This window comes from Gigantopelta aegis, chromosome 9 (assembly GCF_016097555.1).
Source record: "Gigantopelta aegis isolate Gae_Host chromosome 9, Gae_host_genome, whole genome shotgun sequence".
In the NCBI taxonomy this organism is placed as follows: domain Eukaryota; kingdom Metazoa; phylum Mollusca; class Gastropoda; order Neomphalida; family Peltospiridae; genus Gigantopelta; species Gigantopelta aegis.
Window position 1 is genome coordinate 42,455,527 of NC_054707.1, and position 18,467 is coordinate 42,473,993.

Here is an 18,467-nt window from a genome sequence, read left to right on the forward strand (position 1 = left end):
GAAATTGAAGTGTCTGTGACACATATATTAACATCAAGCTTTAGGTTTCATTTGTGTCCGTTGGATACCATTTATCTTACAATTCGTTTTAAAAATATATCCAACTCACTTTTGCTCATTAGATATGTGTTAAAACATTGGGCTATTTCTCATTCCAGCCCATGCACCATGACTGGTATGTGCTATCCTGTCTGTGGGATGGTGCTTATAAAAGATCCCTTGCTACTAATGGAAAAATGTAGCGGGTTTCCTCTAAAACTATAGGTCAAAATTGCCAAATGTTGACATTCAGTAATCAATGTGCTCTAGTGGTGTCATTAAAGAAAACAAACTTTAATAAAATAAACATATTTTCTTAAGTGAATTCTAGTATTTAATCATCCCAGGAAACTAACACGTTTGAGTGATAACTGTTTTCTTTACCATGATAAATATGTTTAATATCTTATCAACAGCGCACTATATCCTTAAGATATTTAATAGTATTTTAGAGTTATTTCCTCTTGAATAGGGGCGCTATGTCGGTCGGTAATTTCCGTTTATTGACGGAATTCATTGTAAATAGTTCATCAAAAATTAGCGCCAGTTGCAGTGTTTCTTTTCCATTTGACATTGAAAAATGTTTTTGAAAAATATGGATATATGTCATACAAAGAAATGATTCGATTTAAATGGATTGGACAGTCATATGTCAAGTTTGCAGATTAAGAACTGAATTTAAAATGTAAAAATAAGCTTGCAAAATTTTGACAACCAGTGAACCACCTTGCGATAAAAAGGGTCAGTGTTTTGACCAAAAATCTAATTTTTTAACTTGAGGGATAATGAGTGAAAAAAGAGAAGATGACAGCAGTGTCCGAGTTGCCGTCAGGTATTTTATTGTGTTTTTCAAATTTTGCATCGTTTATAGGTAGAACTGTGTGCATTATTGACAGACGACGTAAATTCTTCACAGGTGTCGCGTCATAATGACGGCGCTTTTTCATTTATTTTGTCCTCTGTGTATCGAAAGTCGTGATACCAACAGCAAACCAGTGTTTTTGCCAGAGTATACGGAGGGTGAAATTATTTACCCAAATTTTTTGGAAATTAATGGATATATTTTAATAATTTTTAAAAAGATTATAAGATAACTACTGTTTAAAAATTGTCAATGAAATGCAGTCCAATTTCAAAACATTTCAAAGGCACTGGTCTGTTTTGTTTTTATTGTGTTTCCTCAAATTATTTTCTGGCAGAAAGCTTGGGGAAAAAAATATATCCCATATATATATATGTAACCAGTAAACCTTATATTTAAAATTTCGGCAGTCATATAAATTTCACATTTTAGATGTTTTAAAGGGACACGGCCTAGTTGTTAACCATTACGCCGTTGTTTTTCGCTATTAAACCCATTTTTTCACAAATAAAATTGCACTTTACTTACCGTTTATTATTTAGAATATACATTTCCATTCACCTAAAGTGTTTTTCGGTAATCCTGGTGTTTGTAATACCACAAAATGCATTTTTTGTACTTCTTAAAAAGCCACGCGCCTCTGAGAAAAAAACGTTGAGCAGACAAGGTCTAATCTATTTTTAGAGGGGATATTCCCATTTCAATGTCACAGATGTTGGTATACCACGTGACCATTGTCATTTTGGTTCGGTTTGTTTTCTCGTGCACGGTTTGCGCAATCAACATCTGATTTGTTGTCGTTTACTTGTTGTTCATTTCTGAGGTTTTTCTTCACAGTTCGTGAACATTTTCATTAACAATAAAATTCAGACAAGTAAGTATCTCAATACAAAATGTTACAAACCCTTAACACCAATAATTTTGCTAAGTCTTACGATATCTGGAGAGGGGATACAACCTTGGGGGTGGGGGTGGGGGACACAAGCTATATTGTTACCTTTATTTAAGTAGAGTAGGGAAAAAAATCTTACATTTTCGTCCTGGGGAGGGGAAGTGCCTCTCCACCCCTGACGACGACTACTACTACTACTACTACTACTACTACTATCACCACCACCACCCCAAAAAAACAAAAATACAACAAAAAACCCCACAAAAAAAACCTACTACCACCCACCACCACCACCACCAATAATAAACGGTGCATCGAATTGCTAATAACAATAGGTTAGGCACTAGTACCCGGTTCCAAATAGCGAATGTAGGCTAATTGCGGTTTATACTTGTAAAATATATAAAATGTATTATTTCAAACACTGTAGTATAGTCAACATGGTTAGTGTTGTCTTATTCCCATTCAAGTATCATGACTGCTGCAGCAGCCACTTCCTAAACAGAAGCACCCATGTTTGTAAAGTAACTTCCTATTCCAAACTCATTCCGTTCGCTGTCCAGGACAGAACAGTTGGAACATGTCCAGGAGAGGTGAAAGGAACGCACCCCAAGTCTGTGCGCACTCTGTGAAATTTGTCGTGACGTAGGCATTTTTGTGCTTCGAGCGACATCTAACGGTGACATCAGAATACTAACTTTCACAATTATTTCAAGCAATTGGGACATGGGGATTCCCATGGTATTTATCGATATAAAACCTGCTTTTTCACTCCATTTTATAAAAACGTGATCTAAAGTGTGTTACAGGTTTGTAGATTAACCAAAATTATAATTTATTTTCGCTGGATGGAACTAGGGCATGCAGCTTTAAAAGGTTACTGCTTATTAATTCATCAATAAAAATCTCAATGTTTTGTTGGTTTATTTTGATGAAGCAACAGTCGTAACCGATTCCTAAATGTTTTGAAAGAAAATGTCGAAGAGTTCCAAATTACCTTTAGTCCTGTACAATGGTATATCAGGCCTAGTTACTTTCATGATTAGGGTGAGGATCAAGATTTGGGTAAGGATTATGGGTAAAGACTATATATATAGTATATAGATCAGAGCAAAATTTTTAACTCTTTCCAAAAGCATTTTTAGTAGCTTGAGTACCCTCTAGTCCTGTCCTGTTTATATTAGCCAGAGTACTCTGCTGTTCGAGAGTTAGACAGACATTTGGACGGTTACGATCGCTCTCTTAGCCATGCTCTATTTTTGCCTATGAAATGAACATTTTCTTTGCCGAAAGATGTCTCAAGTCGCCAAGTTGTTAGACGTCGAGAAAGAAGTGTTTTATTTAATGACGCACTCAACACATTTTATTTACGGTTATATGGTTAAGAACCACACAGATTTTGAGAGCAAACCCGCTGTCGCCACTACATGGGATACTCTTCCGATTACCAGCATGGGATCTTTTCTTTGCGCTTCCCACAGGCAGGATAGCACAAACCATGGCCTTTGTTGAACCAGTTATGGATCACTGGTCGTGCAAGTGGTTTACACTTAACCATTGAGCCTTGTGGAGCACTCACTCAAGGTTTGGAGTCGGTATCTGGATTAAAAATCCCATGCCTCGACTGGGATCCGAATCCAGTACCTACCAGCCTGTAGACCGATGGCCTGCCACGACGCCACGTGACAGTATGTCAGTCAGTGTTTTTACTTCAGCCATTTCAGTAATGCCACAAAAAAATTACTTTCATGTTAAAGGGACACACCCTAGTTACGGCTAGTTGTTAACCATTACAGTGTTGTTTTTTGCTATTAAACCCATTTTTTCACAAATAAAAATGCACCGTACTTACCGTTTATTATTTAGAATATACATTTCCGTTCACCTGAAGTGTTTTTTGGTAATCCTGGTAATCCTGGTGTTTGTAATACCACAAAATACATTTTTCGTATTTCTTGAAAACGGACGCACGTTTGAGAAAAAAACGTTGAGCAGACAAGGTCTAATCTATTTTTAGAGGGGATATTTCCATTTCAATGTCACAGACGTTGGTATACCACGTGACCGTTATCATTTTGGTTCGGTTTGTTTTCTCGTGCACGGTTCGTGCAATCAACATCCGATTTATTGTTGTTCATTTGTGAGATTTTTCTTCACAGTTCGTGAACATTTTCAGTAACAATAAAGTTCAGACAAGTAAGTGTCTCAATACAAAACGTTACAAACCCCTAAAACCAATAATTTTGCTAAGTCTTTATGATATCTGCAGAGGGGATACAACTAGGACAGAACAGTTGGAACATGTCCAGGAGAGGTGAAAGAAACACACCCCAAGTCTGTGAAATTTGTCGTGACGTAGGCATTGTTGTGCTTCGAGCGACATCTACCGGGTGACATCAAAATACTAACGTTCAAAATTATTTCAAGCAATTGGGACATGGGGATTCCCATGGTATTTATCGATATAAAACCTTCTTTTTCACTCCATTTGATAAAAAACGTGATCTAAGTGTGTTACAGGTTTGTAGATTAACCAAATTATAATTTATTTTCGCTGGATGGAACTAGGGTGTGCGGCTTTAACACATCAACTTCATAATGATATCTTAATGATACATACAGTTGTTTTGTTTAAATTGTATTATCGGAAGTAGTATTTTATATTGAAATATTACCATTAGAAGTAGAACAGAATGAACACGGAACATGGCGAAACGTTAGAAATTGTACTGATAAATGTTAATTTTGCCTATTTTTTCAAACTTCTCCCCATTCTTCTGAGAAGGGAGAAGTCACTTGTACTTTTTCAATTCTAGATTAGGGCCCCGACTCTAGTACAATCTTGGAATTGCTGCCTGCCACAAAGATTCCTACTCTAATACAACAATATCCCTATGTTTGATGTTAAATACCATTACATTGAGAATTTTCAAGTTTGCTGATAACAAATATTTGACATATTAATCACTACACACACTACAGGAAAAAAACATCGGCACCTACATATTTAACAGGAACATTGTTGAAAGGGGGTGCTGTCTTGGTGACAGCTTAGTTGGCTTTCACAAGCACACATGGGCGTGATCAATTGCTCACATCACACAGCAAGGACTGTACCAGTATACATCATTACATGTACTTCAATTTCTGCAATTTTTAAAATATGATAGACAATTTGGCGAAATTATTTGTTTACCCACAGCTAGCCCTGATTGTAATACAGACTAGAATTGATAATTTTCACTAGCCCAGATCTAAAATGCACTAGCCGGGACAGAGGGCTAGTAGATTTGTCAAACCCTGATGTAAGATCGTTTTAAAATTAACAAATGAGATTTACATGTACCGGTACACACATACATGTATTTACAGGGTACAATATTTCACGCGAACCGCTGTTCTGTTTGCGTGTCGGTTATGCAAAAATTAAATTTACGCGAACCGCAAACTGGTTACATCATGACCTGTAAACGTTCAAAAATTTAAACTTGCAAACACCACGATTACAGGACGCAGACATACTACTAGTATTTCGACAACTGTTTTAGGCTGAATTTTAGATACTTGATGCGCAGCAAACCAGTAAACAACATTATATTGCAATAGTTATAATTTGCAACCAGTCTAAAGTAAATGTTCAGTATAGAGTCGAGCCAAATGTTTTAAAGAAATGTGCCCAGACAACTGGGGACGGCTAAATTATCTGCTGCTATTTTATCTCTAAAGGAATATATACATGTAGACATAATATTGGATTGCCTATAATTTTACATATGTTAAAAACAGTTTTAACGTAAACAGGAATTCAAAAGTCACAAAAATTGAAAAATACTAACATCGCATAATGAGCTTTAAAAAAACAAATATTTGAATGTCACTGTAGTATAGAAGTACCATCGATAAAGTGAAAGTAACATAGCCACTGCAAAACGAAAAAAATAATCCCTCCAAATGATTACTAGTATGTATCTATTTCAGTATCAGTTGCCCATTATGCACAGTAGGCATGTGCATAATGCAAAAACAAAATCCGGGAATAGGTCGAGGCTGTCTGTAATTGTTCTATAAAATATCCTCTTAAAATTGACTCGAAAAAAGATAGAAAAAACAATGCCTCCGAAAAGGCTCAGAATGCATCTACAGCGGTCCTGAGTTTCAAAATTTTCACAGAGGGAAGCTCCCCGTATCCCCCCACTTAGGCACGCCTTTGGTGTGCGTAATGCTAAAAAAAAAAAACTGGCTACGCCCCTGTATTTTGTTTCAGTAATGGAGATGATATTCAGTTCTTTTACAATATTGTTCACTTTACCAGCATTAAAGACATTTTTTTTGTTTTAACTTTATGTTTGAGCTAAAAACTATGTATTTAAAATATAATTTTAACGTAATTTTGAGGTAACCGATCCAGTAAGTCACGGGTTACACAAATATAATTAACATAAACGAACAATTGGTTACCTGGGTAAAAACCATGTGAACTGACTTCCGGTTACATCAGATTTCGAAATATTGTCTCCTGTATTTACAGTTTTTATCATGTCACTAGTAGTTTGGAAAATACAGGTATGCCCGGTGTGTAGATCTATGTACAGTACAAGCATGGTTAATGTTCTTCGATATTGGACTACATTTTTACATTATTTATTAAACTTTATTGTTCAGGCATTGTGATTTAAAATATGCAGGTAGGTTGAAAACAAGCTGCCTAAATCAGTTTTTTAGGGTCTAGACAGGTGTTTTTTTTAACTCACTGGGCCTCCTAAAAAGTACATGTATGTTAACGTTTTCTGTATTTTAAAGCTATTTATTTAATATAGTTCCCATTGTATGTTAACATTAATTACACACGTTTATACAATATTCACTTATATGCCCTTATGAATAAAACTTACATCAGCGAGTTCTACTAGGACATGCAACTTTAAATTAAAATACGCTATTGACGCTATTTTTTATTTATTTATTAAACTGATGTTAATACAAGGCTCAAACTAGAATTTGTTACCTACTGCAGTTTTTAAAAGTTTTTACCATTGGCTAAATCGGTAAATGCTCACCTACATGTACATATGGTAATTTTGAGTCTGCCCACAGCAGTTTTAATTAAGTAATTTTTGCAACGAATAAATACAAAATTAAAAACCAGAAATTATCCCATCAATCAACAGTAATAATTTTTATCCAGCGGCATAAACTGCAATCAGGGACGGGACATTACCCAGTGGTAATTAAAGGGAATGTTTGGTAACACAGTCAGTCTACGGTCGATGTCCATTGGTGGGACCATTGGGCTATTTTTTGTTCAGCCATTGCACCACGACTGGTGGGATCGTTATATGCACCATCCCACAGACAGGACAGCACATACCACTGTCTGATATACCAGTCGTGATGCATGGGCTGGAACAAGAAATAGTCCAATCGGCCCACCAACAGGGATTGATCCTAGACTGACCGCACATCAAGTGAACGCTTTACCACTTGGCTACATCCTGACCCCCTTGTGGGATAAGTTGACTGTAAATTGGGGACTAGTTGACCAACTACTGGGTCACCCTGACCTTCAATCACTTGCTGCTAATCGAAAAGAGTAGCCCATGAAGAGGCGACAGCAGGTTGCCACCCTCAATATCTGTGTGGTCCTTAACCATATATCTGATGCCACATGACCGTAAATAAAATATGTTGAGTGCATCGTTAAATAAAAACATTTCCTTCCTTCCTGACCTTCTTCACTGGCACATACTTTTAGTAAATATTATCTTGGCATTTACTTAAATACATTAAAGTTATGTTTCCGACTAGTACAGTTGATACAAGAAGTAACCCGGCACCACATTTTGAAGCAAGGTATAATGGCTACACACTCAGGATACTTGTAGTCACTTGAAACAACTTGATTGTTCTATATGTAGATACAATTACAAATGACACATTTGTTTCCATTTGTAGTGAATGTTAGTTCCACTCATACTGTACATGTATGTATGTATGTATGTATGTATGTATGTATGTATGTATGTATGTATGTATGTATGTATGTATGTAGAGCTCTAACAAAAACAATGCTAAAAAACTGATGATTTGTTGCTGTTCAAAGATCTTATGTTGAAATCTAAATCGGACAATTATAATTTATTACAGTCATCATTATATCATGTCACACATTAATTATGTAATTATATGGGCAGGTGCACATACTAGTATGTACCTGAATACAGGATTTAAGTAACAGGAGGCCTGTTTTGTCCTTTGTACCATGAACGAAAATGGTACCCATTTTCCATTCACTAACAATTGTTTCTATCAAAACATTTTTTATTTACAGTATTGTTCCATTTGAATGAATTTTTTTAGTGAAAGGAAGAAGCAGCTATCTACATTTACCTACTGTATTAAAGTTGAAGTTTTTAGGCCGCATCATTAATTAGTAGTCATGTTAACACCAGCAGGTGTTGTTTGATCCAACTCTGCTATGTCTAACACTGACAAGTTTTCAATCTTCGCCACAATGCTACATAATAAGCACAATACACCTCCTGTCACCTGGCTGTGTGTGTGTTTTCCAACTGGTTTCACAGATCTTTCTGTGTTTACAGTCAAACTGAGTACTCTTGAGGTCATATACTATATAGTAAGGCTATCATATGATGACATACATCTTGCTACATGTACATGTAGTGGATGGAAATTTGAGATGGAAATATGTGGCTAATATAGGGTAACAAAAATTTGTGCCCCCTCAATCTAAACAAGTAGATTTTGCTGGGGACGAATCATAGTTTGACAAATACATTAGCTCTCATTCCCGGCTAGTGAATTTTTGGTCAGGGCTAGAAGTAATCGTGAACTATATTACTGTAATACATAGAGCACTAGATAAAGCTTCTCTGAGGGATAGTGACTTTCTCAAATATTTATTTGATTTAAAAAATGCAGATTTGGCTATATTATTTAAAGTTTTTTTTTGATGAACAACTAAACTTTGTTTTGATGAACAACTTCATGAGAGCACATTGATTTGTTAATTTCCACACACACAGATGAGCACATACATGTACCCGTGCTTTTAATATACTAGTTCTGGGGTACTGGTTGGAACAAGAAAACCAGATCGGACAGTGATCGAGTCCACAGATGTTTGATCAACAACCCAAGCACTCAGTCAAGTGTTCTGCCAACTGAGCTAACTCCCACCCCTTATTATCTAGATGTTTACATTAATAGTCCAACATGGAGGGAACTATAGGTTTCATCTCTTGTCTATCTGTCTGTCCCACATAAGAGTTTTCCAGAACTTTTTTTCACAGTGCCTCAAGATATTGAACTTTAGCTTAAATTTTGTGTTTTGCTTTATCATGCAATCAGTTTCAATTTTGTGTATTGCTTTATTGTGTACTGTTACAGACCAAGATTGACTTTCATGAAGATTGACCCATTTGTTACAGAGTTGTGACCCTTGAACTTTGGAGATATGAAAATTTAATGGGCCCGGTAGGGGACATGTATTGCTACTATTGATATAATTGGTAAAATAAATTGACATACATGTATATTTAAAAATCTGATTTATTAAAATAAATTATAATAAGTTGCTTACCGTGATGAATTTTGTTATTATAGCCAATTAAAGACAAATGTTGCAGACACTTTGTATAAAAGTTGGCATATTTGGCAGTGGACATGGTGAGCCCTGAAAAAATAATGAAATTTATTCTTGTTTTCTGCACAGTAATGCAAAGTACACATGACTTCTAAAAGCATCAGGAATCAGGTGTGTTCAATGATCATATGGATAAAGTTAAGAAAATTCCACTTCTTCTTTGTTGTGGTAATGGTATGCTTTGCGTTAATATGTCTTGGCTCTTGCCTTCATCCTAGGTGATAACCATGAGGTGAAGTAAGCCAAACTTGAGATTCTTGTATTGGGAGAACATTCTCAGCAGGTGTGTCGGCCAGTCCACTCGTATAAATCTTCCTCAGTCTGTTGGGCTGTAACATTAATGGGTCTCACTTATGGCTACATTATGGCTACATTATGGCTGTCTGTGTTGTATACTGTAACCGGTGATCATGGTTACATCGAGGTATCACACCTGAAATATTAAATGTACAGTATTTTTTCACATACACAGACCTGATCGTTTAAGAGGAGCTATCACTCTGGATCTCCATCACTTTCCTGAGACTAGTTCAAGGAGAATAATTTTTAACTTCCTTAGTAATAGTATATACATGTATATATGTGAATTAAAGAAGAAGAAACAAACTGCTACAAGAGGCTTAAATAAATGTATCAATCAGTGTTCGAGATTAACGGTATCCCGATATCCCGGGCAATACCAGAATTTAATTTTGGATACCAGACTTCAAGAACCTGGTATCCCACCGGGATGCCATATAATACTAAATTCTCAGGTGGGATACCAGATTTTGAAATGTTAGTATCCAATTGGGATACTGGCCAAAGAATTTAATCTCGAACACTGTCAATGCTCAGTATGGTAATATCTTAAATGGCTCCCCATATGGCATAGGTCCAGTGAATCACTGAAACAGAACTTAAATGGATCTTAAAAAACATTTCAGAGCTTATGATAAGCAAACTACTGGATGTAAAAGTGATCTTGGACTTGATGATTTGTACAGCTTCTCAGCTTAAGGTTTCTCCCAGAATTTTTTTTTTTTTAAATGTATCTCTTAGCAGTATTTCTGCCAGAAAGAAATGTTTGGGTATGGTACTATGGAATTTGATGCAACCACACTCAACACTGGGTCCACCAGAAAGAAAATGGGTCATGGTTAGGGTTAAAAAAAATCATACAGTAATGATAAGAGTAATCAATTTTGTAAAAAAAAAGAAAAAAAGAAAAAAAAAGAAAGGTTAACTTAAAACAAAAATTCTGCAAAAATATTTGGGTATGGCACCATACCCATTTTACCCTCTGGCAGAAATCCAGCTTAGTTGGCATCTTGTAGCCATGAATTATTGTGCAGAGGTCATGCAAGCTGGTATTTGAGTTAATACATTCACAATTATATTTATATACTTGTATGCACAGTTAGATGTACAGTAGGTGTACAAATCAATATATACGTGTAATATTGCCTCCCTGCATGAACATCTTTACTTTAGATGTTCGCAGGTGGTTCAATAATAGTTTCTTATTAATGATGTACATACATGTATAATATGTAGGAATTGTAAAATACCTGGTGTGAATCAACCATTTTGATTGGATGTTTACTGTGATTTGTTCTGTATTGTGCAATTTTAAAATTCATTGAGATCTATGACTGTAAACATATTTTCCACGTATTAATAGTTCATACACAGTAAACGTTGTGGCTAAAATATGAAGAAAATAAAAATGTATTAAAATAAATTAATATTATGACTTCTAATATGAACATTCAAAGGTTTAATAAATTTACAAAGTCTTGCACACTGCAGTAATAATAAATTTATGAGCAAATATTGTTTTTTTTAACTTGTTGAGTTGACTAACTTGGTCACAACCTAAAATGTGTAAATCACACATATTCCACAGGTCTGTATATACATGTACTTTTAATTTGGAGATGTTGCTTAAAACTTGACTTAATTTTATTAATCCATTGTACACTTGATTCAGTACTGTGAATTAATATGTAGTTTAAGTCACCTACTATTTTTCATACAGCTTCCTACTTTCAAAAATAATTAATGAATCCTCTGCCATTAATTTATTTTTCATGATTCCAACTATAGAGCTCCAAAACTCAGGAATGTTGATATCATTAAAGTCAAGGCGATAAAATTAATGTTCCCAGAATAAATTTTCGAATTGTATGTACACAAAGATGCTGACCTCAAAACCGCTGAAATGTTAACACTTTAATAACATTAAAATAACTTGAAATTCAATTCTAAACGTCTACAATCCTTTAGCAGCTGTTAATATGATTTTTGTGCTGCAACCTTACAAGACTGCTGTGCTCATGCACAACAGACCAAACAAATCTGTTGTGCCCAAATTAGTGAAACGGTATCTAAATTAGGCTGACAGCTGGTACCTGTGTATATCAAAAGCTGTGATACATATATATTGTACGTGTACATGTACAAATGTATATGCTGTTTTATTTGGAAGTAGGTGCATAATATAAAAGTGATTTTGCTCCTAATGGACTATATGAGGGGTATTTCTTCTTCCAGTATTAATTAAATGTGCTGGGGTGTTGTTAAACGAGTAGCCAGTTGTTTTTATGAATAATTCATATATGCTGATACATACGGTAGTCTATGGAGAATACATTTTGTTTGCCACAAGTTATATCTGAATGATACACCAGAGAATGGCGGTCAGCAATAAATGCAAATAGCTACATTGATTTTTTTTTCACTAATACGTGTACTGTTTGATACTTGTAGCAGTGAGCTATACCGTCTCTTGCCAGCAGTCTATACAACAGAATTAAGCTACTTATTGATCAGCCATCATTTAGCCAAAATTAGCTCATATGAAGCTAAATGTATTGGTGTTATTGTTTTTGTCTATCCTGCTTAATGTGCAAGACTTCCTTGTTCATTTTAGTGAATGAATGAGTGTTTAACAACACCCCAGCACAAAGGAAAATCATGTGTTACAGTACGTATCTGACAAAGATATATGAGGAATGAAAGTTGACAGTTTGTTGTGAAAACAGTACATGAAGCTGTGGTGAAATTTATTTTAAAAGTTAAACACCGATCAGACTATACCTAAAACTGTCATAAATTATTAATTAACACTGGATGAAACATTAAAAAAAAACACACAGAAGAGAAAAATATTTGTATACATTTCACAGATTCAATGCTTACAAAATTTATTTTAAAATTTGTATGAGATACTGGTAATTGTGTGCTGTATTCACCACTCAAATAGAAATAAAATTCAGGAGAATGTTGCCACCCCTGTACCATGGTGAGGAACAGCACTCACGGAGGTACTTGTACGTGTATGTGTTAGTGATTATAGTCGGGAGGTGATATCCCATTTGGTTAAAGTTAATTAATACATGTAATTAAGCTGTTACAAGTAAGACAAAAAAACTACATGTACCTGTATAAATTGGGCTGTTTCTCATTCATGCAATTTCTCCAGAGAAGGTTTTTCTCTCATTATGCATATGGTCATTGAAATAACCATATGTCCGACACTGTATAACCGTAAAAAGATATGTCACAGTGTACTTTTTTTTTTAATTGCATCAAAAATAAGGAAGATTCCTCATTATTTTCTTTTGTTTCTTTCTCTCTCTCCTCACCCCACCCCCTCATTTATTATTGAACCATTCATTTTCTTTTTTTTAGCTACATGTAGTCCTGGTAGGAGACTTTTTTTTTCACCACTGTTACTAAATCCTGTTAGGGCCACTTATTGATTTTGCTGCATGTTTCACTGCAAAAATTAGCCAGTTAGTGCCATTACAATCTGTTATTTGTCACCTCTGGCAGTCAGATGTCATCAGTTGCATGATGATGATGTATCATCAGTGGCTTGCTGTCACTTCGTGTTCAGCTGTCTTCTGTAACTTTAGAACATTTATAGTCATATTACATTTATTTATTGATATTCGGCAGGGGATTTATATAAATGTACATATACACCGCTCAGTCTCATAGTTAGAGTGCACGACCAGCCTTGGTATAGTGTCAGGGTTTCTGTTAGAGGGTAAAACGGGTATGGCGCCATACCCAAATATTTTGGCACATTTTATTTTTTTAAGTTAACTTTTTGACAAAATTAATTATTACTATATGATTTTCTTAACCCTAACCCTAAAACTGAACCCATTTTCTTTCTGGGGGGGAGACCCCCATACCCCCTGTTGACTGATTGCATTCAATTCCATAGCACCACACCCCAACATTTCTGTCTTATGGCTGGAACGTGTAGGTAGTGGTTTGCATCCCATCAACTCATAGTGGATGTTAATGTTTGTTTTATTTAACGACACCACTAGAGCACATTGATTTATTAGTCATCGTTATTGGATGTCAACATTTTGTAATTTTTCCATAACTTAGTAGTAAGGGATCTTTTATATGCACCATCTCACAGAGAGGATAGCACCTACCACAGACTTTGGTATACCAGTTGTCGTGCACTGGCTAGAATGAGAAATGGCTCAATGGGCTCACCAATGAGGATCGATTCTAGATCGACCGCACATTAAGAGAGCGCTTTACCAGTGGGCTACGCCCCACCCCTAGTGGGTGTTAATGGCTCAGCTAGGAGGTCTACAGCTATTACACTATTACATGGTTCAAATTTTACCAGTACAGCACAGACAGAAAGTGCCATGGTTAATTGACATCCTTACTTGCCATTGTGCCCCAAAAATCAAACATTGTCAACAAGGAAATTTTTGTTGTGCCATACGTAATTTGCCATACTTTTCATACATCCAATGTTTTATTTATATATATACAGTAAAGTACGTTTAGAACGAACACGCTTATAACAAACTACCGGTTAGAACGAACTGATTGTAAAGTCCCGATTTTCTCCCCTATATATTAGTAATACATTTTAATGTATAGAACGAGCTATGTATAGCGAATTAACTGTTAAAACGAACCAATTTTGTGGTCCCAAATAGTTAATTCCAGTGTAAATAAGTGTTTACATAACGAACCGTGAATACCGGAAGCATTACGTATCAAACCAATCAGTGTAAAACGCTGCAAAGCCGTGGGATCGACCGCACGACCGCACTAAAACAACAGCCTAAATAACTTTTGTTTGTCTGGACTTGGGAACAGGTATCAATTAAGGGATTAAGTCACTAATTATACCGGAACCGTTACGTATCAAACCAATCAGTGTTAACGGACAGCTGAGCCGTGAGATCAACCGTACTCCAAAAACAGTCTGACACGTTCAACTCAATATATATATACAATGATATTAATCAGCGGTAATTAATGGGATTCTCTTTGTTTGTTATAAATCCGTGTCAGTTTTTCGTTCAGTATGCAATCATGACGGACACGAAAACATCACGCAAAAGAAAAGCGCTCGATCTAGATGTGAAATTTCAAATCGTTGCAGCTGTTGATCTCGGACAAAAATCAAAGAAAGACATAGCATCTGAGTTCGGGATTCCCAAATCCACTCTCAGTACCATCTTGAAACAGAGGGAAACGATTTTATCAAAATGTCAATCTTCAGAATTCAACACAGCTAGAAAATGAATTCGCACGTCCGAATTTCAAGATGTCGACGATGCTCTCTTTTTGTGGTTCAAGTCAGCATGCAATAAAAACATCGCCTTGAGTGGACCACTACTTATGCAAAAAGCGGACGAACTGGCATCCAAACTTGGCCATGTGAATTTTAAGGCAAACAATGCATGGGTAGAACGTTTTAAACAAAGACGGGGAATTATTTCCAAAGCTATGCATGGTGAAAGTGCCGCAGTAGACCAAGAGGTTGTTGATAACTGGCTGACTTCACAACTTCCAAATTACCTTGCCGTGTTTCATCCAAAAGATATTTTCAACGCAGATGAAACAGGACTGTTCTACAAACTTGTTCCTCAAAGAACGCTTCAACTGAAAGTTGAACAGTGTCATGGCGGCAAGAAATCAAAAGATCGAATAACACTGCTTGTCACTGCCAACATGACCGGTACCGAAAAGTTAAAGTTATTGGTGATAGGGAAATCGGCAAAACCCAGGTGCTTCAAGAATGTGCGAAGTTTACCAGTGGACTACAGATCAAACAAGAAAGCGTGGATGACGGGAGCATTGTTTACAGAATGGGTGAAAGATCTAGACAAGAGCATGAAAAGGCAAAAAAGAAAAATCCTTTTACTAGTCGACAACTGTCCAGCGAATCCGAAAGTTTCCGGATTAACCAGTATAACACTGGCTTTTTTGCCAGATGGTGTCACTCTGGAAGATTATCTCACTGCAGACGAGCAAGTTGTAATCACCGAACAGCTGACAGATGACGACATCGTTTCAGAGATTATCGGAAAACGAGACGGCCACAGTGATTCTGAACCAGAGGACGATACACAGGAGCCACCCGAACAGCCAACGCCCACAGCAGTTGAAACGCACAAGGCACTCGAGACAGTCAGACTGTTTTTTCAGAGCAAAGGAGATATTCGATTGCCAGTATTTGACAGCATTGCGGACAATGACTCGGCATTAGAAGTTATGCGTCCAACGCTGAGTAAACAAACCACGATTAGTGATTACGTGACGAAACGTGATTAGGTACATGTAATTCACTAAACTCTTTTGATGTGATCTTTCAGTAATGTTTTGTTGTATTTATTGATTGTAATAAATGATATATTTTTTATAAATGTCTTATAATCACCAAGGCATTTTTAATTTTTTTTACTATTATATTGAGTTCAAAATTCAAAATGGCCGACTTTCGGAATAAAAATTACCAACTTCTGCAAATGTGTACAACGAACTACTGTTATAACGAACCAATGAAGCTGGTCCCTTGCAGTTCGTTATAAGCGTACTTTACTGTATATAATTTTTTATTAACAATTTGCAAAATAGTTTTTATCTCAGATTTTCATAATCAAACATGCTTACAATTAGTTTTGCTTTAGTATCCTTCCAGCATGCCTTGGTGCTCTATTTTGTGTAATTAACTCGAATGCTGTGTCGGGGCAGGATGTAGCTCAGTTGTAAAGCTCTTGCTTGATGTGCAGTCGGTTTAGGATTGATCCCCATCTGTAGGCCCATTGGGCTATTTCTTGTTCAAAACAGTGCACCACGACTGGTATATCAAAGGCCAAGGTATGTGCCATCTTGTCTGTGGGATGGTGCATATAAAAGATCCCTTGCTACTAATGGAAAAATATAGTGTGTTTCCTATCTAAGACTACAGGTCTTAGAAAGGAAACCCACTATTTACTAAATTACCAAATGTTTGACATTCAATAACTGATGATTAATAAATCATTGATCTAGTGGAGTCATTACACCAAAACAAAAACAAAAAACACATGCTGTGTCAGATGTACATGTAGGAACACTTCCTGTTTTCAGTACAATTCATGGTTGTTTACATTTAAAAATGGACAAGTGACTTTCCTGTTTTAAAAGTAAATGATGTCTGTCAGCATTTGTGCTTGTTCCATATATCTCTGAATGCATGTACATCCTAAGTACAGTCAAATCTAATTTATAGCAGCCACCTGTGTAAAGAGGCCACATTTTTAGTATCTCAAATTATCTAATATAATACAAACTAACCTCTATTAAGCATCCACCTGGTCATCTTTTGATACTCTGTTTGGTGGCTGTTTAACACAAGTTTGACTCTATTTACACAAAACATTAAATTTATGACTCAATATGTACACTTGTAAACTTGTAATACAACATCCCAAGTATGATTTTCTTGTGCTAATATTCCCAATCCCATCTGACATAGGACCCTGGCGATATATTCTGGATAAATCCCTGTGTGACAAAAAGTCAGTTTTATGGTTGTCAATAATAATGTTGCTATCTGAACCTGTGCCATATTTATTGCATGAGTTTATCTTGCGCAAGAATATATACCACGAGACCGCATAGTGGTATGTTCTATTGCAAAATAAATAAGTGCAACAAATAGGAAGCAAAAACAACGTATGTGAAGTTCTGTATTTATTACATACCTTATTTTATGTCTTACAAAAACGGTTTTGAATTTATCGTCATAACAACACTTTGTTAAATCTATGATCAAAACTCCTTTCGTGGATTTGCTTAACGTTAAGAATCATACTCTGCAGCAGCCTTGTGTAATGTTTCAAATACGATGTGACGTCATTTGTAAATCATATATGACGTCAGTAAATAAAAGGCGCTAACTGCAGTAAAAATAAAAAGGGAATTCCCCATTTAAAAGTTCCGGTCCAGATTGCACATATGTGTAATACAAAATAAATTTATTACACATTTTGAAAATGTCTTTATTACTATAGTAAGATTGAATAGGTATGTAATAAATAGAGGATTCGTCACGAGTATTTTTTAATATGGAAGATATCAACCGAGTCTATGTTAACTAGACGAGGTTGATATTTTACATATTAAAAAACATGAGTAGCGAATTCTATTTATCCTATAACACTTCTAAAATAACATTATAATTACTTTTTTAGTAAATCACAGTACTAAAGTCGCCGCCATCAATAATATGACGTCATCACAATTAGCACAGATTAGTTTGACGTCACGCATTTTAAACAAATCTTTGAAAACATTACGCTCAGGTACACGGGTCTTGTTGGCTTGTAAGCAAATGACCCATTCACAGCAACAAATTACCTAGAGACCTTGCAGATTTGCATACCATTATTAACCGGGTTAATAAAGTAAATTATCACATGGGTTTATCACATGGATATCATGGGTAAGTTATAGGATATTAGAAACTATTATCCATATGGTTCACATAACCGAGTTAATAATAATCATGCGAAGCACAAGTGTACACTGTAATGACTTAATTTTGGGAAGCAACGTCATAACATGACGTTCCTTCTCCAGTCCTAGCTCATGCAGACTGTGCATTTGAAATATGAAGGGGCTGGATGTAGCCCAGTGGTAAGACGCTCGCTCGATGCAGGGTTGGCGTGGGATTGATCCCTGTCGGTTGGCCCATTGGGCTATTT

General features: G+C 35.8%; 1 protein-coding gene across 3 annotated transcripts in view; it reads left to right on the forward strand.

Annotated features, from left to right (window-relative positions):
• The first annotated feature begins 563 nt into the window (after positions 1–563).
• Positions 564–18,467, forward strand: part of LOC121381972 (kinesin-like protein KIF21A) — a 135,609-nt gene continuing 117,705 nt past the window's right edge. For all 3 annotated transcript variants that reach the window (XM_041511413.1, XM_041511410.1, XM_041511411.1), the window contains exon 1: positions 564–871. In XM_041511413.1, the coding sequence (XP_041367347.1) occupies positions 825–871 (47 nt within the window). In that variant the 5' untranslated portion in view covers positions 564–824. The remainder of the gene's footprint in view (positions 872–18,467) is intronic.